At 37.6% G+C, this 21,506-nt stretch overlaps 1 protein-coding gene across 2 annotated transcripts in view; it reads left to right on the forward strand.

The window, feature by feature from the left end:
- GNRHR (gonadotropin releasing hormone receptor) overlaps window positions 1-21,506 on the forward strand; it is a 27,980-nt gene continuing 6,474 nt past the window's right edge. Inside the window, exons 1-2 of one of the 2 annotated variants that reach the window (XM_036852039.1) lie at window positions 1-602; window positions 13,160-13,379. In XM_036852039.1, coding sequence (XP_036707934.1) covers window positions 81-602; window positions 13,160-13,379 — 742 coding nt within the window. In that variant the 5' untranslated portion in view covers window positions 1-80. The remainder of the gene's footprint in view (window positions 603-13,159; window positions 13,380-21,506) is intronic. The other variant, XM_036852040.1, reaches the window with a different exon arrangement.

Genomic DNA, 21,506 nt, shown 5'->3' on the forward strand with positions numbered 1-21,506 from the left:
ACAGGACTTTGAGTGCAATTACAATGAAAACATCAGAAGTGCCCGAAACACAAGTTTTGAAGCTATATCAGCCGTGAAGGATGGCAAACAGTGCCTCTCCTGAACAGAATCAAAATCACTGCTCAGCAATCAACAGCAGCATCCCGCTGACACAGGGCAACCTCCCCACACTGACCTTATCTGGAAAGATTCGAGTGACAGTTACTTTCTTCCTTTTTCTACTCTCCACAACTTTCAATGCTTCTTTCTTGTTGAAACTTCAGAAGTGGACTCAAAGGAAAGAGAAAGGGAAAAAACTCTCAAGAATGAAAGTGCTTTTAAAACATTTGACCTTAGCCAACCTGTTGGAGACTCTGATTGTCATGCCACTGGACGGAATGTGGAACATTACTGTGCAATGGTATGCTGGAGAACTCCTCTGCAAAGTCCTCAGCTATCTGAAGCTTTTCTCCATGTACGCCCCCGCCTTCGTGATGGTGGTGATCAGCCTGGACCGCTCCCTGGCCATCACGAGGCCCCTAGCTGTGAAAAGCAACAACAAGCTCGGACAGCTCCTGATTGGCTTGGCCTGGCTCCTCAGTAGCATCTTTGCTGGACCACAGGTAAACCAGTATCATAAACTTTTTAGGACATGGAGATCACAGATTTCCTATATAAATTTGAATGAAGGTCTTGTCAAAGGCAGTGCTGTATTATCTCTAAGAGCTTGGGTTCTAGAAGTCAGAGTGTGGAATTTAATCCTGGCTCTGCTCTGTTACCTTGGGCAAATGTCTTGACCCCTCTGGGTTTCAGTTCCTTCATTTATAAAATGGAGGTAATGCCTACTTTATGCACCTTTTGTGATGATTAAATGAATAGTGTGTTAAAGTGTCTAGCATAATCTCCGGTACCTAGTAAATGCTCCCTGAAAATGTAGCTATTCTCAAATTTGACCTCATCCCCATTCTATTCTTCCATCTACTTTTCCTTTCACTCAGGTTGACATGGTAAATTGAGAGAATCTTTAGGAACAATGAAATTTGCATAGGTAGAAAGTACAGATAACTTGTTTTATTTGGGGCTTCTTGAGTCTTCTGTCATTGCAGCTTAGAGAGAACTATCCTTGATTAGTATGTTGTTCTGCAGTTTGCAGCTATGTGGGATTGAATAAAGAGGAAATGTGGGAAATCTCAGACTTTTGGAAATTTGAACATTTCCCTGAAGTTGACTTGAGCTTTTCTGGAGGTAGGCTAGACTGTAAGAGGCTGTTAGCAAAACTATAAGACTGTTGGTTCAGGCAAGGCCCTCTCCTATAGAAAGCAGATATCTCTCCAGACTGTCTTCATCAGAGGCAACCTGGTTGATTGACCTGCAGAATCTGCCTCTTCAACAGTCAGATCTCTGAAGAAAAGGACACATTCTTGAAAATGGCAAAGATCCTTTAATAACAGATGAACAAGTTGTCTCTATGCTTGTAAATGTACTCTATGGTGAACCCAGGGTACAAGGATGTGTCAAGAAGTAAAGTCAGAGTTTACTGTGATTCTCCAAAAACTTATCACTACAAATGGAAATTTATCTAGACATTCTAAACTGGCCAGGTGGCATAAAAACAAAAATCAAACAAACAAAAACTGTCACACAGGACTCACTAAATAGTGCAAGACATTAAAACCCTCTGGCAATTGTTTGAGCTGGATGGATCATTTTGATGAGGGGCTGCATAATTACTGAGTATTGTAGGGCATCAGGGATTGTGCTACGGAAACGCAGAGAGGGAGAGGTGGTCTAACCTAGTTCTTCCCCTTTCCATCTCCTCCTTGCATCCCAGATTTGACTTACCAGTGTTTTGACCTGGCATCCTCCTAAGCTTCCACTCTGTTCCTCCTCTCAGGCCTCTTTTATAACAGGAAGCATGGCTCTTTCTTGCCAAGTGTTCACATCAGTGTTTCCTAGCTAGTTCCTCTTGTTAAGTGGCCACATCCTAACAGATGTTTTGGTCAAGGTTGAAGGAAAAGGACTGAAGATACACTGTTAAGGTAGTTTTCCATCTAGCCTATGGGTCAGGTTCACTCCAGTAAGTCTTAGGCCAAAGTGAAATTTTGAGGGTTTGTTGTTGTTGTTGTTGTTTCTTTTCTCCTTTTCCATCTGTGTGGTATATTTTTAAACAGAATTTTATTTTTATTTTATTTTTTTTAACATTTTTATTGGAGTATAATTGCTTTACAATGGTGTGTTAGTTTCTGCTTTATAACAAAGTGAATCAGTTATACATATACATATATCCCCATATCTCTTCCCTCTTGCATCTCCCTCCCTCCCACCCTCCCTATCCCACCCCTCTAGGTGGTCACAAAGCACCGAGCTGATCTCCCTGTGCTATGTGGCTGCTTCCCACTAGCTATCTATTTTACATTTGGTAGTGTATATATGTCCATATATACTAGAGAAATGGAAATAAAAACAAAAATAAACAAATGGGACCTAATGAAACTTAAAAGCTTTTGCACAGCAAAGGAAACCATAAAGAAGATGACAAGACAACCCTCAGAATGGGAGAAAATATTTGCAAATAAAGCAACTGACAAAGGATTAATCTCCAAACTTTATGAGCAGCTCATGCAGCTCAATATCAATAAAACAAACAACCCAATCCAAAAAATGGGCAGAAGACCTAAATAGACATTTCTTCAAAGAAGGTATACAGATTGCCAACAAACACATGAAAGAATGCTCACCATCACTAATCATTAGAGAAATGCAAATCAAAACTACAATGAGATATCACCTCACACCAGTCAGAATGGCCATCATCAAAAATCTACAAACAATAAATGCTGGAGAGGGTGTGGAGAAAAGGGAACCCTCTTGCACTGTTGGTGGGAATGTAAATTGATACAGCCACTATGGAGAACAGTATGGAGGTTCCTTAAAAAACTAAAAATAGAACTACCATATGACCCAGCAATCCCACTACTGAGCATATACCCTGAGAAAACCATAATTCAAAAAGCGTCATGTACCACAATGTTCATTGCAGCTCTATTTACACTAGCCAGGACACATAAGCAGAATTTTATATTTAAAATAAAAGTTATTTATAAGATGATACCTTAATTACACTCCTGCAATATAGCCATTATTTTATTCTATAGTTCTAGTTATCTGTATTTTATTAATAAAATTGACAAGGTGGCTGCGGCAGAATGCTGGGTGTCACAGGGAACATACATAGCTATTCCCTGAAATTCTCCCTTTTAATTCCAACTGTGGCCCTTTTCCATGTGCCTTCACTTTAGCTGTTTGCCTTAAAATCTACAGTCTTGCTCTCCAGGGTAGTAAATAAAAGGCAACATTTGACATTTTTTTATGTTTAAAAAAAATAGTATTTTATTTATAATAAAATCTGAATATTTGTAACCCTTAAAATTTTTTTTTCTTTCTTTCTAGTGCATTTTCTTACACTAGAAAGCTAGATATCTAAATTCTCCCACCAATTCCTCACTTAACATTTTTTGTATATCAGTGTGTGTTTTATTGAAGAAGAAATGGGAAAAACCAAAATGCTTTCATTTCCCTGGAAAAAAGCATGTTACAATTATTCTCACAGTGACTGCATATACAAGAATTAGTTTAGCAAATATGTCACTTAAAATGAGGTTACTTAGCAAAGGCTTATGCTCTGAAATTTTCCATTTTACTTCTTTAAAGTAGGAGTGCTGTGTATTGTCCAGTTTTCTTAGAAAAGATAAACACAAGTTAGGCTCCTAACACTGAGCCGGGTACTGATGAAACAAAGAAACAGCCCTCAAAGAAAGTGTCATTCAGTTGTAGAGACAAAACTTACATAAAATGAATATAACTATGTACCAAAAACTTTTTAAACGTACTAGAAGTGTAAGAAGAGAGAGAGAGATGAACAAGAGTTGAAATGGTGAAGGAAGGTTTTAGGGTAAAAGAAGGATGAACAGAATTTTTAAAGATGAATGATGTTTGGATGGAAAAAGTAAGCCAAGGATCACATATATTTCTCAGCAAAGGTTGAAAAGTGATTAATTTTCATAGGAGACTTGTTTGGCTGAAGTGAAAGACTGAGAGTTGAGAGTAGCAGGAAATTTGATTTGGTGGTTGCTGTCTTTCCTTTGACCTCATGGCACATTATTTCTTTGTCAGGAAACATTATGATTATGTATTTGTTTGTCTTTGCCATTATGGTATTTGCTCTTACAACAGTGAAGACTGTTATGTTCAACTTAATATTCACAGTACACAATGAGATACCCAACAAAAATAGAAATTTTAAATGTTTGGATACTCCCGTTTCTCTCCAGATCAAGTAGACCTTTCACTTTTACAAAAAAAAACAAAGAAAGAAAGAAAGAAAAAAAAAAAGTTTGGATAAATGAATCAATCATTGGGGGTGGAATGGATGTATATAACAGAAGACACCAATATCCAGGGGAAATTCTGAAAATAATGCAGAAGCCATATAGCCTTCATGAGTCCTGTGCAAGTAGTAAAATATTTCTTTTGTTTTTTTTTTCTTATTTCCAATTTTATTGAGAAATAATTGATATACATCACTGTATAAGTTTAAGGGGTACAGCATGATAGTTTGATTTACGTATATTGTGAAATGATTACCACAATAGGTTCCGCTAACATCCATCATCTCATATTGATACAGTAAAAAGAAAAGAAAAGAAAAAAAATTTTTTTCTCCTTGGGATGAGAATGCATAGGATTTACTCTCAACAACTTTTCTATACATCATACATCAGTGTTAACTGTAGCCATCATGTTGTACATTACTAAAATGATTTTTAACAAAAATGTTTTCAGAAAATTACATAAACCAAATAGAGTGGAGAGAGGCAAAGAAGCCTTTTCAGGTCATCTGGTGATGAGATGATTAGGCTGGAGGCTAGGATGGTGTTAGAGGAGGTTGATAGTATTTATGAGGGACGTTTCAACCAAAAAAACAAAGCTTGGCAACAAATTGGATTTAGGGGGGTTAGTAATAGACCAAAGTAAAATAAAGTTCCAATATTTTTAGCCGAGGAGTTTTAAAACCATTGGAATAGACAGGTAGGTTGGGAACAGAAGGGTTTGTTTGTTTGTCTGCCTGTCCATTTGTTTGAAGGGGGAGAGAAGGCAGGCTAGTAAAAGAGCTATTTGGAAAGCATTTGGTAATTTGGGATATTGATGCAGATGGAAGTCTAGACAGAAGTCTAAATAAGTCAATTTGTGATAATGACAAACACAAACCCACAATTTCACTTTCTTTTAAAGGACTCTCCCAGAGACTATGAATAAAATATTGATGTATTAATTCAATTATTTTCATCTAAGTCTATCACAGCAATAACAGAAAGAAAATGCAAAATACTGATCTGTCTTGATGTAATGAAAAGAAAATCTGAAATTAATTTCGAATTGTTTAGGAATTTCATGTAATAGCCTGAGCTCAAATACATTACTCTACCTGAGAGATTTGTGTAAATGCGGGCCACAGAAAATGGTAGTACTCTTTCATTTTGTAAAACAAATGACCCATTTTTGATTTCAGCAACACTTTAAATTTATAAAGCACTTTGCTGAAGTTTCCTGAAAAACCGCACAGTCATAATCTTATTTGGTATTTACACTGACTCTGTGAGGTACATAAAAGCTGTGTTATTGTCCCCATTTCACATATAAGAGAACAAAGAGAACCTTTGAAAGCAATGTCCTTCAAACTTTTTTGACAGTAACAGAAAGATATACATACTACTTAAAGACTTTGTCTCTCTCACACACTTATAACTGAGAAAAGTTTTCATAAAATAAATATTCTACTCTGTTCCATTTCATTTTTTTAATGTTGATTACAACCAACTGATGGGTACAACCCGCAGTTTGAAAAGCACTGGTTTAAAGGGATTCATTGTTTGCCCAATGCCACTTGGCCTGTTGGACTCCTGTCTTTTTACTAAGTCCAGTTTATCTTTTTATTATAGCTCTCTGCTATCTCTCTGAATAAAAGAGGTTTCAACCCTGTGACTAATGTTATGTGTATCTGATGGGGAAGATAAGAGGTAGGGAGGGCTTTTTATTTCCAGACTATGTGATACACAGTGAGTACACATCACACTTCACCACGCTCCACGGAGAAGCCCATTGGCAAAGGCGTATCCTGTCATGGCTAATTCACATTGAAAGGATGACTTTTATCTTCATCTTTTGGTGCATATATCGATATTCTATCACTTGAGTAATTCATACCTAAGTTGAGAAAAGAAATAAACTAACGAGCTAGTTGTCACATTGCCGGGAATCTAAGAATTTATGACATTTTGCTAGAGCTCAGAATGACCAAATTTCAAACTGACCACCTGGCTTCTCCACCTTCCTAATAACCTCAGAGTTCTGTGACGATTTGGGGATATATTTTCAGAAGTTTTAGCATAGTGTGGCCAAAATGTCATACTTTTTGCTAGTAATGGAATTTTCTTTTAAAACGGAATTCTATGTGGAGCTTCAGTAAATGAAACAGATATAAGTGGACTTGCTCTGGTCAAATAGGGATAAAGGAGCCCCAGTCTTCTGCTTGGTCATAGTCTCTGAAGACCTCAGATCCCATTGCAAGTCTGAAAGGCAATGGGATAGTCAAAATAGCATGGTTACTGGATTTAAACAAAGCTGGTTTCAGATCTCAATGCTGTCTCTTACCAGCTATCTGAGTAAATTAGTTAACTAAGTTTAAAAGGATAACTTTAAAGAATTACAATTCTTTTGTAATTTTCAATTGTAACGAGTAAGATATATAAAATCATCCAGTACAAGACTTTACACTTAAACACTCAATGTTCATTCCTTCCTCTTTTCCTGTCTTCATTACTTCCTTCATAACAGAGTTTTTGAAGTCAGGAGAAAAAAATAATAGGGAAATATGAGTATGAAAGTTAAATAATTATTTAAGAAACAGCAAAGAAATTTGCTTATATAAAGATTACTTCATATTTCTCAAATTATGACATTTATTCTGACTGATAAGTAAATTTGGCCAATGTACTCCCTAGTCACCAAGCTGTCCTACTCAAATGTAAGTGTAATACAATGTAAGTGTTATGTAAATAGTTGCTGTAGCTTGGCAAATTCAAGTTTTGCTTTTTGGAACTTTCTGAAATTTTTTTTCCAAATATTTTTCCATCTGCAGTTGGTTGAATCTGCAGATGTGGAACCCACAGATTTGGAGGGTCTGTTGTATATGAGCAATCCTTTATTCTTTGGTGTGAAGACATGTGGTCTGAATAAATGTGGAGGCTTTCCTGTTACACACAGAATTTACAGGGCTAGAATGCACTTCTGAACTTGACAAGCAGTTTAAATTCAATAAATACTCGTTACACGTGTACAATATGCCCAAAACAGTACTGGAACATAGTAATAGCATGCTAGTAGCAAAAATAACAATAATGATGATGATTTTGATAAATAATAGTTATTCAGTACATAAATATGTGCCAGGAATTGTGCTAAATGCTTCTGTTGGGGTTTTTTAATATTTATTTATTTATTTATTTAGCTGCGCCAGGTCTTAGTTGAGGCACGAGGGATCTCTTCTTTGCCGCCTGTGGGATCTTTAGTTGCAGCATGCGGGATGGGGGATCTTTTAGTTGCAGCATGAGGAATCTAGTTCGAATGTGGCCTCCCTGCATTGGGAGTGCAGAGTCTTAACCACTGGACCACCAGGAAAGTCCCTCTTCTGTATTGTGTTTTTGTTTTGTCTTGTTTTTTTCAACCATGCTGCACAGATTGAGGGGTCTCAGCTCCCCGAGCAAGGATTGAACCCAGGCCGCAGCAGTGAAAGCCCAGAATCCTAACCACTAGGCCACCAGGGAACTCCCTTCTGTGTTCATTACTTCATGTAAGGCTCCCAATAACTGTATAAATTAGATACACTTATTATTTTTATTTTATTCATGAATAACCTAAGATCATGAATGCTATGTAACATGCCCAAGATTACCATCTAGTAAGTGGAGGTGTCAGTACATCCAGTTAACTCCATACCCAGAGTTTTTAATGACTACAACGTATCACACTATACAATATTGTCTATTTTCTTTCTTCCTGTAGGAGGCTGAAGAAGAAAAAGACAGGAAATTCTTAAGGTGAGAATAGATAGTTAAGAGATATCAGAGGGACGGACTTCCCTGGTGGCGCAGTGGTTAAGAATCTGCCTGTCGATGCAGGGGACAAGGTTCGATCCCTGGTCCAGGAAGATCCTACATGCCGCGGAGCAACTAAGCCTATGTGCCACAACTACTGAAGCCAGTGCACCTAGAGCCCATGCTCTGCAACAAGAGAAGCCACCGCAATGAGAAGTCCACGCACCACAACAAAGAGAGTAGCCCCCGCTTGCCACAGGTAGAGAAAAGCCTGTGCACAGCAACGAAAACCCAAAGCAGACAAAAATTAATTAATTAATTAATTAATTATTTTAAAAAGACTCTTACAAATTATAAAAAAAAGAAGAGAGAGAGAGATATCAGAGGGACTTCCCTGGCAGTCCAGTAGTTAAGACTCTGTGCTCCCAATGCAGGGGGTACAGGTTCAATCCCTGGTCAGGGAACTAAGATCTCACATGCCCCATGGCACGGCCAAAAAACACAGACACACACACACACACACACACACATATATATCATATATATATGATACATATTTATAAGTTGTGTGCCTCTAAATTTTTATTTTAATAATGATTATAATTTACATAGTGTTGTGTGCCAGGCACTACTCTAAGTGCAAGTATTCACTTGTTAATTGTCAGGACAGCTCCTAGAAGCAGATACTATTAATATATCCCTTTTGTAGATGAGAGGAACCTGAAGCACATCATCTAAAGTTAATCACCTTTGGAAAAGATTAGGTCATGTTGTCACTAGAGTGGGTAAGGTGAAGGTTAAAAATAATATGCTATGAGGAATAGCATCTGCAAGGACTGTAAATATGGAAAACAGATTGCTATTGTTGAGGGCAAAGTAAAGCAAACACTGATGAGAACTGGGGCCAGGCATGAGAGTAAAGAAACATAAAGAAATTTTAAAAATATGATCCAAGGACAAAAGAACCACAGGAAGTAAAGTGGATCCTTATATTAATCATTCAAATGAACATGGCCTTGGAGCTGAAAATGAACGGAACCAAGCCTAAAACAAATTAATTTATGGGCAAGTAAGATTCTGAATTTTCATAACACTATACCTCTCCTTTGGAACTTATCACTGTCTATCTTGTATTACAGGTGTCACATACATGCTATATCTCCCCTACTAAAAATTTAATTCCCTGATGGCAGGACATATGTAGTTCATCTTTTACAACAGAGTGTGCCTAGTATAGTTTTTTGAGTTGCTTTAAAAACTAGCATTTGTTACATAAATAAAGATGACAACCAAATTCAAATCATAGTACTATAAAGTCAATTTTATTGAAAGTTTTATTGAAAGTTTCATCGTTATAACTTAAAAACATAAAGTATTAAAGTGAAAATGTGACCCAGTGCAGAGCAGAAAATCAAATTCAGGTCATCTGGTTCCAAGGCTGATTGGGGAGGTAGAGAGAAAAATATTTTTAAGAAATACAGGACTCTCGGATTCTATGCGAAGGAACCCTTCCAAGGATTTCAACTCACAACACCTATTGAGTCAAATTCAAACTGAACTTTAAATAAGGTCAGTTTGCAAATAAGTATGGAAAAACTGAAAGGGTCACTTGGTAATGTGGGAAAAGTTGGTCTGGATCATAAAATAGAATTAGCTGAATGTATGTTTTTTCGACTTTATGATAGATAATATGATCATTGGCGCCCTCTAGTGGATTTATTTCAAAATTCTTTTTTGCCCTTGACGCTGAAAAGATCTGAAACTGAAAATCAACATTTTAATTACAAATAAAAGAAATAGGTTTATATTTTGTATTATACTTACTTACATTTTATTACATTTGTATATATTTTATTATATTTATATTTTACATTTAGTAAAATTTTTCTACTCTACAAGCGAAGAGGAAAAACAGTATTTTTTTTAAGGCATTATCTACTCCTACTCCACCCCTCCCAAAAACGAAAGAAATTCTGGGCCTATTAAGTTAATTAAATGTAATTTAAATTTACTAATTTAATCAACAGCTAAAGAAAATGTATACTCTGCCTCATTTGCTTAAAATAAAAGAAAAAATCCCGTAACATTTTTGCTTGAATTAACTTGCTATCAGTTTTAAAGTGCTTGGGCACTCTTTTCATTTTAATAATGTTTCATGGTAAAATGAAGTTTTTCAATAGAAAATCTTGGAAATGCCGAAGTAAGAAATGTGCTTGACGGATGGGGAAAGGATGGATAAATGTCCACTAGAACTTGTTTTTGAAAACCACTTGCAACGTTTCCTTAGTAGTTAACTCAACTTGTTCTTTTTTTAACATAAGTTCACACTTAGAGAAAGGTTGCAGGAATCATACAAAGATTTCTAGGATACCTTTCCCTTGGATTCCCCAAATATTAACATTTTACTACATTTGCTTATTTGCCTTATTCTCTCTCGTATACATTTTTTTCTGGATTGTTTAAAAGTAAGTTCAGACATGATGTCCCTTTCAATACTTCATTGTGTTTTTTCTAGCACATAACCACAATACAAATTATCAAAATCAGGAAATTATCACTAATACAGTGCTACTTTTTATCTATATACCTTATCCATATCTCACTCGCTGTCTCAATAATATCCCTTTTAGCAAAAGAAAATCCAAGACTATGCGAGGGATTCGGTTCCCATGTCTTTTTAGTCTCCTTTAAACTGGAACCATTCCTTGGTCTTCCTTTGAATTTCATGATGCTGACATTTTTGAAGAGTGCAGGCCAATTATTTTGTAGAATGCCCCTCAATTTGAGTTTGTCTGATGTTTGCTCGTGGGTAGATTCAGGTTATGCACTTGTCGACTGAAGAAAAATGTACAACCTAAAAGTTGAGAATTATGTTTTATTCAGTAGATTTTCTGAGGACGTAGCCCTGAAGACAGCCTCTCAGATAACTCTGATGGACTGTTCCCAAGAAGCAAGGGAGCAGCCAGGATGTATAGGTTTTTTTGCAACAAAAACGAGGTGGTCGGAACATCAAAAGATTATTGTTAATTAAAGAAAAATGATACATCTCAAGTTAATGAACTTAGCGCTTTTCTAAGTATGGGAAGGTACAAGAGTCCAGACTTATTGAAATCATCCCTTTGAAATGCACCTTAACTATCTAGAGCCAGTATCCTGCCCTTTTCCATCCTGAATCCCCTCAGTGTGCACAGTCGGGGGTGGCTGCAGTGGCTATGGCTTGATGGCTGCAACATCCTTTGTTTACTGATATGGTAGGTGACATTCTTCATCCACACACTTTTAGCAAAAAATACCTAAGAGGTGACACTTTCTTCACAGCACATTCTAGAAGGTAGCAGAAGCTGTCGATTGGTCCCATTATTGGCGATGTTAATTATTTGGTTATTTCTCGACTAGTAAAGTTATTTTATAATAACGTTATAATGACATGTATCCTGCAGGTAGATACTTTGAGATGATATAAATAAACTACTCTCCTCAAACTTACACCCATATTTTTACCATCCATTGGTGACTCTTGCCTGAATCAATTATTATTATAGTGATTACAAAATGGTACTCACTACTTCCACTATACCTTTTACATTTATTAATTGACTTTCTACAGTAAAGAGCTTTTTCCTCTCCCCATTTATTTGTCATTGTTGATTTGTAATTTATATCAGCATGGAGTCATGGTTTCTTTCTTTATTCGATAGTTTATCATTCTTTTCTATCAGTGTTTGTTTTCATGCTTAAACTATCCCAGATTTGGCCAACTGAAGCTCTTTCTAGCTGGTGCCTGAACATTTTTCACATGCTCCATCATTCTCTGGGCATTTCCTGACTTCTCAGCAAAAGAGCTGTTCCAAGGACATATTGTACTTTGCTTTCCCCAGCCTTGGGATCACCCATTTCTCCAGTTAGGTCTGGTTCCTTTTGGTAGAGAATGATGCTTAGAAAACAAGATCTGGGTGCTGGAGTGCTGGGTGTGCTCATTGCTACTCAGATGTCATTATTCCTAGGCTCTCTCCACAGGCAGAGCTGGAATAAATGTATTTATGTGTACACATGCACACACACACAGATAAATTACCCTTACTCTTTTTTTACAATTGTACAGCACCCCATTGTGTGGCCAACTGTAGTTTATTCAGTTACTATTCAATGATTTGTTATTTAGATTATTTTCAATGTTTTTCAATTATAAGCAATGCATCAATGGATAATCTTGTGCATATGTATTTTCATATAATGGAAGCAGGGGTATATCTTCAGGGTAAATTCCTGAATGTCAGATTGCTGAGTCAAAGGTAAATGCATATGTAGTTATGCTAGTTATTGCCAAATTCCCCTCCTTAGTGGTTGTACCAATTTGCATGCCCATTAGCAATGTATGAGAGTCCCTGTTTCCCTACAGCCTTGCCATGAAAGTGTGCTAGTTTTTTTTTAATTTTGCCAGTCTTGATAGTAGAAGATGGCATATCATTGTAGCCTTAATTGGTTGGCACTGCTCTCATAAGTGAGATTGAACGTCTTTTCATATGCTTAAGGGCCACTGTTATATCTTTTCTGTGAACTGTCTGTTCATGTTTTATGACCATTTTAATGATATTTTGTGTCTCAAAAATAAAATTTAAATTTGTATTTTGAGGGTATATTCTAAATACCAGACACAGTTTTATGTGCTGAGGCTATAACAATAAAATCACTTGCAAAATCACTTGCAAAAAGTTTACTCAGCATCTGAAATTGAAATACAAACAAGGTTTAAATCTTTGGTTGATGATTGTGCTGCAAGGTTGAAATAACTGCAAAAGAAATCCAAAATCCTACAGATCCATTCACATTACCCAAACATATTTTAAGTAAAATCCATTTATAACTTTTTATAGAAATGCCAAAAGAATATCAAGATGCTTAGCAGTTGCTTTGGGCAACAACATGTTAGAAGGTTAGCAGAATACAGAAGAGAAAATTTTCAAGAAAACTTGCAAATACTGTTTGAAAATAAGCAACATCACTTTTTAAAAATTTTTCTCATACAGTTATACATCTTCAGGATGATCCATTTAGCAGATGACTCTGGACAGACAGAAGGTTTCTCTCAATGTGTAACACACTGCAGTTTTCCACAATGGTGGCATCAAGCCTTTTATAACTTCTTCACCTTCACCTGCCTCTTCATCATCCCTCTTCTCATCATGTTGATCTGCAATGCAAAAATTATCTTCACCCTGACAAGCGTCCTTCATCAGGATCCCCACAGTACGTATTCCTTAGATTTGGTGTTAATTGGGGGTAGACAGCTTTTAACAGCAATACTCAAAGTACAGAAGCAGAGTGGCACTTACTATGTGCTAGATACTGTTCTAAGCAGTTTATGTATATTAATTAACTCTTTTAATATTCAGAATCAACCCATGAAGCAATACTTTTATTATCCCCAATTTAGAGACGAGGTAATTTAATACTCCCAATATTATAAATTTACAGCATGAAATTAAAAATGAAAGGACAGTTACTCCAATTACCCGATAGAAGCATTGGCAACTTGTTCCTGCTGGTCCATCACAAAGCTCTATCAAACACCTAATGTCTAGAATAGCAAAGTACAACTCGTTAAATGGTAGCCAATAGACTTGTTAAAGTTAAGCATTTCTGTATCACATTCAAATCTCCTGTACCCACAAAATGTATCCACACACTATGCACATTTGTGTGTTGTGTGTGTGTTGAGTATGCGAACGTGAACGTGTAATTGACTATTTCATCTTTAACTTCACAGATGCAGTTGTGCCTTTTTGCTTTAAGAATCTGGTGCATTCTCAAATACTAAAATTTATGAATTTTTTGAATTTTATATTGTAGTATAGTTGATTAACAATGCTGTGTTAGTTTCAGATGTACAGCAAAGTGATTCAGTTATACAGATACATGTATCTATTCTTTTTCAAATTCTTTTCCCATTTAGGTTATTACAGAGTATGGAGCACAGTTCCCTGTGCTATATAGCAGGTCCTTGTTGGTTATCTTTTTTTTTTTTTTTAATTGGGGTATAGTTGCTTTACAATGTTGTGTTAATTTCTGCTGTACAGTGAAGTGAATCAGCAATATGTATACATATATCCTCTCTTTTTTGGATTTCCTTCCCATTTAGGATACCACAGAGCATTGAGTAGAATTCCCTGTGCTACACAGCAGGTTCTCATTAGTTATCTATTTTATACATATTAGTGTATATATGTCAATCCCAGTCTCCCAACTCATTTCACCTTGGTGTTCATACATTTCTTCTGTACAGCTGGGTCTCTATTTCTGCTTTGCAAATAGGTTCATCTGGACCATCTTTCTAGATTCCACATATATGCATTAATATACAATAATTGTTTTTCTTTTTCTGACTTACTTCACTCTGTATGACAGTCTCTAGGTCCATCCACGTCTCTGCAAATGACCCAATTTCATTCCCTTTTATGGCTGAGTAATATTCCATTGTATATATATACTACACCTTCTTTATCCATTCATCTATTGATGGACATTTAGGTTGCTCTCATGTCCTGGTTATTATAAATAGTGCTGCAATAAACATTGGGGTGCATGTGTCTTTTTAAATTATGGCTTTCTCAGGGTATATGCCCAGTAGTGGGATTGCTGGGTCACATGGTAGTTCTATTTTTAGTTTTTAAGGAACCTCCATACTGTTCTCCATAGTGGGTGTATCAATTTACATTCCCACCAACAATGCAAGAGGTTTCCCTTTTCTCCACACCCTCTCCAGCATTTATTGTTTGTAGATTTTTTGATGATGGCCATTCTGACTGCTGTGAGGTGATACCTCATTGTAGTTTTGATTTGCATTTCTCTAATGATTGGTGATGTTGAGCATCTTTTCATGTGTTTGTTGGCAATCTGTATATCTTCTTTGAGGAAATGTCTATTTAGGTCTTCTGCCCATTTTTGGATTGGGTTGTTTGTTTCATTGATATTGAGCTGCATGAGCTGCTTGTAAATTTTGGAGATTAATCCTTTGTCAGTTGCTTCATTTGTAAATATTTTCTCCCATTCTGAGGGTTGTCTTTTCATATTGTTTATGGTTTCCTTTGCTGGGCAAAAGCTTTTAAGATTCATTAGGTCCCATTTGTTTATTTTTGTTTTTATTTCCATTGCTCTAGGAGGTGGATCCAAAAAGATCTTGCTGTGATTTATGTCAAAGAGTGTTCTTCCTATGTTTTCCTCTAAGAGTTTTATAGTGTCCGGTCTTACATTTAGGTCTCTAATCCATTTTGAGTTTATTTTTGTGTATGGTGTTAGGGAGTGTTCTAATGTCATTCTTTTACATGTAGCTGTCCAGTTCTCCCAGCACCACTTATTGAAGAGACTGTCTTTTCTCCATTGTATATCCTTGCCTCCTTTGTCATAGATTAGTTGACCATAGGTGCATGGGTTTATCTCTGGGCTTTTTATCCTGTTCCATTGATCTATATTTCTGTTTTTGTGCCAGTACCATACTGTCTTGATTACTGTAGCTTTGTAGTAAAGTCTGAACTCAGGGAGTCTGATTCCTCCACCTCCACTTTTTTCCCTCAAGACTGCTTTGGCTATTCGGGGTCTTCTCTGTCTCCATACAAATTGTGAAATTTTTTGTTCTCATTCTGTGAAAAATGCCAGTGGTAGTTTCATAGGGATGGCACTGAATCCCTAGATTGCTTTGGGTGTTATAGTCATTTTCACAATATTGATTCTTCCAATCCAAGAACATGGTATATCTCTCCATCTGTTGGTATCATCTTTAATTTCTTTCATCAGTGTCTTACAGTTTTCTGCATTCAGGTCTTCTGTCTCCTTAGGTAGGTTTATTCCTAGGTATTTTATTATTTTTGTTGCAATGGTAAAGAGAAGTGTTTCCTTAATTTCTCTTTCAGATTTTTCATCATTAAAGTATAGGAATGCAAGATACTTCTGTGCATTAATTTTGTATCCTGCTACTTTACCAAGTTCATTGATTAGCTCTAGTAGTTTTCTGCTAGCATCTTTTGGATTCTCTATGTAAAGTATCATGTCATCTGCAAACAGTTACACCTTTACTTCTTTTCCGATTTGGGTTCCTTTTATTTCTTTCTCTTCTCTGATTGCTGTGGCTAAAACTTCCAAAACTATGTTGAATAATAGTGGTGAAAGTGGACCATCTTGTTTTGTTCCTGATATTAGAGGAAACGGTTTCAGCTTTTCGCCATTGAGAATGATGTTGGCTGTGGGTTTTTCATATATGGCCTTTATTATGTTGAGGTAAGTACCCTCGATGCCTACTTTCTGGAGGGTTTTTATCATAAATGGGTGTTGAGAATTTTGTCAAAAGCTTTTTCTGCATCTACTGAGATGATCATATGGTTTTTCTCTTTCAATTTGTTAATATGGTGTATCACATTGATTGATTTGCATATATTAAAGAATCCTTGCATTCCTGGGATAAACCCCACTTGATCATGGTGTATGATCCTTATAATGTGCTGTTGGATTCTGTTTGCTAGTATTTTGTTAAAGATTTTTGCTCTATGTTCATCAGGGATATTGGCCTATACTTTTCTTTCTTTGTGACATCTTTGGTTTTCGTATCAGGGTGATGGTGGCCTTGTAAAATGAGTTTGGGAGTGTTCCTCCCTCTGCTATATTTTGGAAGAGTTTGAGAAGGATAGGTGTTAGCTCTTCTCTAAATGTTTATAGAATTCTCCTGTGAAGCCATCTGGTCGTGGGCCTTTGTTTGGTACAAGATTTTTAATCACAGTCTCAATTTCCGGGCTTGTGATTGGTCTGTTTATATTTTCTATTTCTTCCTGTAGCAGTCTTGGAAGGTTGTGCTTTTCTAAGCATTTGTCCATTTCTTCCAGGTTGTCCATTTTATTGGCATATAGTTGCTTGTAGTAATCTCTCATGATCCTTTGTATTTCTGTAGTGTCAGTTGTTACTTCTCCTTTTTCATTTCTAATTCTATTGATTTGAGTCTTCTCCATTTTTTTCTTGATGAGTCTGGCTAATGGTTTATCAATTTTGTTTATCTTCTCAAAGAACCAGCTTTTAGTTTTATTGATCTTTGCTATCGTTTCCTTCATTTCTTTTTCATTTATTTCTGATCTGATCCTTATGATTTCTTTCCTTCTGCTAACTTTGGGGGTTTTTTGTTCTTCGTTCTCTAATTGCTTTAGGTGTAAGCTTAGGTTGTTTATTTGAGATGTTTCCTGTTTCTTGAGGTAGGATTGTATTGCTATAAACTTTCCTCTTCGAACTGCTTTTGCTGCATCCCAGCGGTATTGGATCATCGTGTTTTCGTTGTCATTTGTCTGTAGGTATTTTTTGATTTTCTCTTTGATTTCTTCAGTGACCTCTTAGTTATTTAGTAATGTATTATTTAGCCTCCATGTGTTTGTATTTTTTACAGATTTCTTCCTATAATTGATATCTAGTTTCATAGCGTTGTGGTTGGAAAAGATACTTGATACAATTTCAGTTTTCTTAAACTTACCAAGGCTTTGTGACCCAAGATATGATCTATCCTGGAGAATATTCCATGAGCACTTGATAAGAAAGTGTATTCTGTTGTTTTGGATGGAATGTCCTATAAATATCAATTAAGTCCATCTTGTTTAATGTATCATTTAAAGCTTGTGCTTCCTTATTTATTTTCATTTTGGATGATCTGTCCATTGGTGAAAGTGGGGTGTAAATGCCCCCTACTATGATGGTGTTACTGTCGATTTCCCCTTTTACAGCTGTTAGCATTTGGCTTATGTATTGAGGTGCTCCTATGTTGGGTGCATAAATATTTACAATTGTTATATCTTCTTCTTGGATTGATCCCTTGATCATTATGTAGTATCTTTCTTTGTCTTTTGTAATAGTCTTTATTTTCAAGTCTATTTTGTGGATATGAGAATTGCTACTCTAGCTTTCTTTTGATTTCCATTTGCATGGAATACCTTTTTCCATCCCCTCACTTTCAGTCTGTATGTGTCCCTAGGTCTGAAGTGGGTCTCTTGTAGTCAGTATATATATGGGTAATGTTTTTGTATCCATTCAGCCAGCCTATATCTTTTGGTTGGAGCATTTCATCCGTTTACATTTAAGGTAGTTATCGATATGTATGTTCCTATTGCCATTTTCTTAATTGTTTTGTGTTTACTATTGTAGGTCTTTTCCTCCTCTTGTGTTTCCTCCCTAGAGAAGTTCCTTTAGCATTTGTTGTAAAGCTGGTTTGGTGGTGCTGTATTCGCTTAGCTTTTGCTTCTCTGTAAAGGTTTTAATTTCTCCATCGAATCTGAATGAGATCCTTGCTGGGTAGAGTAATATTGGTTGTAGGTTTTTCCCTTTCATCACTTTAAATATGTCCTGCCACTCCCTTCTGGCTTGCAGAGTTTCTGCTGAAAGATCAGCTGTTAACCTTATGGGGATTCCCTTGTATGTTATTTTTTTTCCTTGCTGCTTTTCATATTTTTTCTTTGTATTTAATTTTTGATAGTCTGATTAATATGTGTCTTGCATGTTTCTCCTTGGATTTATCCTGTATGGGACTCTCTGTGCTTCCTGGACTTGATTGACTATTTCCTTTCCTGTATTAGGGAAGTTTTCAACTATAATCTCTTCCAATATTTTCTCAGTCCTTTTCTCTTTCTCCTCTTCTAATGCGACCCCTATAATTCAAATGTTGGTGTGTTTAATGTTGTCCCAGAGGGCTCTGAGACTGTCCTCAATTCTTTTCATTCTTGTTTCTTTATTCTGCTCTGCAGTAGTTATTTCCACTATTTTATCTTCCAGGTCACTTATCCGTTCTTCTGCCTCAGTTATTCTGCTATTGATTCCTTCTAGAGAATTTTTTTTAATTTTATTTATTTATTTATTTATTTATGGCTGTGTTGGGTCTTCGTTTCTGTGTGAGGGCTTTCTCCACTTGCGGCAAGTGGGGGCCACTCTTCGCGGTGCATGGGCCTCTCACTATCACGGCCTCTCTTGCTGCGGAGCACAGGCTCCAGACGTGCAGGCTCAGTAATTGTGGCTCACAGGCCTAGTTGCTCCACGGCATGTGGGATCCTCCCAGACCAGGGCTCGAACCTGGGTCCCCTGCATTGGCAGGCAGATTCTCAACCACTGCACCATCAGGGAAGCCCCTAGAGAATTTTTAATTTCATTTATTATGTTGCTCATCATTGTTTGTTTGCTCTTTAGTTCTTCTAGGTCCTTGTTAAAAATTTCTTGTATTTTTTCCATTCTATTTCCAAGATTTTGGATCATCTTTACTGTTATTACTCTGAACTCTTTTTCAGGTAGACTGCCTATTTCCTCTTCATTTGTTTGGTCTGGTGGGTTTTTACCTTTCTACTTCATCTGCTGCATATTTCTGTCTTCTCATTTTGCTTACCTTACTGTGTTTGGGGTATCCTTTTCGTGGGCTGCAGGTTCATAGTTCCTGTTGTTTTTGGTGTCTGCCCCCAGTGGCTAAGGTTGGTTCAGTGGGTTGTGTAGGCTTCCTGGTGGAGGGGACTAGTGCCTGTGTTCTGGTGGATGAGGCTGGATCTTGTCTTTCTGGTGGGCAGAACCACGTCTGGTGGTGTGTTTTGGGGTGTCTGTGATCTTATTATGATTTTAGGCAGCCTCTCTGCTTATGGGTGGAGTTGTGTTCTTTTCCTGCTAGTTGTTTGGCATGGGGTGTCCAGCACTGTAGCTTGCTGGTTGTTGAGTGGAGCTGGGTCTTAGCATTTAGAAGGAGGTCTCTGGCAGAGCTTTCACCATTTGAAATTACATGGAGCCGGGAAGTCTCTGGACGACCCATGTCCTGAACTCGGCTCTCCCACCTCAGAGGCACAGGCCTGATACCTGGCCAGAGCATCAAGACCCTGTCAGCCACATGCCTCATAAGAAATGGGAGAAAAGGAAGGAAGGAAGGAAGGAAGGAAGGAAGGAAGGAAGGAAGGAAGGAAGGAAGGAAGGAAGGAAGGAAGGAAGGAAGGAAGGAAAGATAAATAAAATAAAATAAAATGTTTTTAATTTAAAAAAATTATTAAAAAATTTTAAAAAGACAGAAAGAAAGAAGAGAGCAACCAAACCAGAAAACAAATCCACCAATGATTACAAGCACTAAAATCTATACAAAAAAATAATAAGAATAACGGACAGACAGAACTGTAGGACAAATTGTAAAAGCAAAGCTATACAGACAAAATCACAAAGAAGCATACACATACACGCCCACAAAAAGAGAAAAAGGAAAAAATATATATATCTATATATATTTAAAAAAGGAAGAGAGCAACCAAATCAAATCTATCAATGATGATAAACTAAATACTAAACTAAGATAAACTTAAGACCAGAAACAAATTAGATACAGAATGCAAACCCCAAGTCTACAGTTGCTCCCGAAGTCCACCACCTCAATTTTGGGATGATTCGTTGTCTATTCAGGTATTCCACAGATGCAGGGTACATCAAGTTGATTGTGGAGTTTTAATCTGCTGCTCCTGTGGCTGCTGGGAGAGATTTTCCTTTCTCTTCTTTGTTTGCACAGCTCCTGGGGTTCAGCTTTGGATTTGGCCCCGCCTCTGCGCATAGGTTTCCTTAGGGCGTCTGTTCTTTGCTCAGACAGGAGGGGGTTAGAGAAGCAGCTGATTAGGGGGCTCTGGCTCACTCAGGCCGGGGGGAGGGAGGGGTACAGAATGCGGGGCGAGCCTGCTGCGGCAGAGGCCAGCGTGATGGGCTTGACGTTGCACCAGCCTGAGGCACGCCGTGCGTTCTCCCAGGGAAGTTGTTCCTGGATCATGGGAACCTGGCAGTGGCGGGCTGCACAGGCTCCTGGGAGGGGAGGTGTGGATAGTGACCTGTGCTTGCACACAGGCTTCTTGGTGGCTGCAGCAGCAGCCTTAGCGTTTCATGCCTGTCTCTGGTATCTGTGCTGATAGCCGTGGCTTGTGCCCGTCTCTGGAGCTTGTTTAGGCAGTGCTCTGAATCCCCTCTCCTCACGCAGCCGGAAACAATTGTCTCTTGCCTCTTAGGCAGCTCCAGACTTTTTCCCAGACTCTGTCCCGGCTAGCTGTGGCGCACTAGCCCCCTTCAGGCTGTGTTCACGCAGCCAACCCCAGTCCTCTCCTTGGGATCTGACCTCGGAAGCCGGAGCCTCAGCTCCCAGCCCCCACCTGCCCTGGCGGGTGAGCAGACAAGCCTCTCAGGCTGGTGAGTGTTGGTCGGCACCGATCCTCTGTGTGGGAATCTCTCCGCTTTGCCCTCCGCACCCTGTTGCTGCGCTCTCCTCCATGGCTCTGAAGCTTCCCCCCCTCCACACCCTGTCTCCACCAGTGAAGTGGCTTCCTAGTGTGTGGAAAGTTTTCCTCCTTCACAGCTCCCTCC

This window comes from Balaenoptera musculus, chromosome 5 (assembly GCF_009873245.2).
Source record: "Balaenoptera musculus isolate JJ_BM4_2016_0621 chromosome 5, mBalMus1.pri.v3, whole genome shotgun sequence".
Lineage (NCBI taxonomy): Eukaryota > Metazoa > Chordata > Mammalia > Artiodactyla > Balaenopteridae > Balaenoptera > Balaenoptera musculus.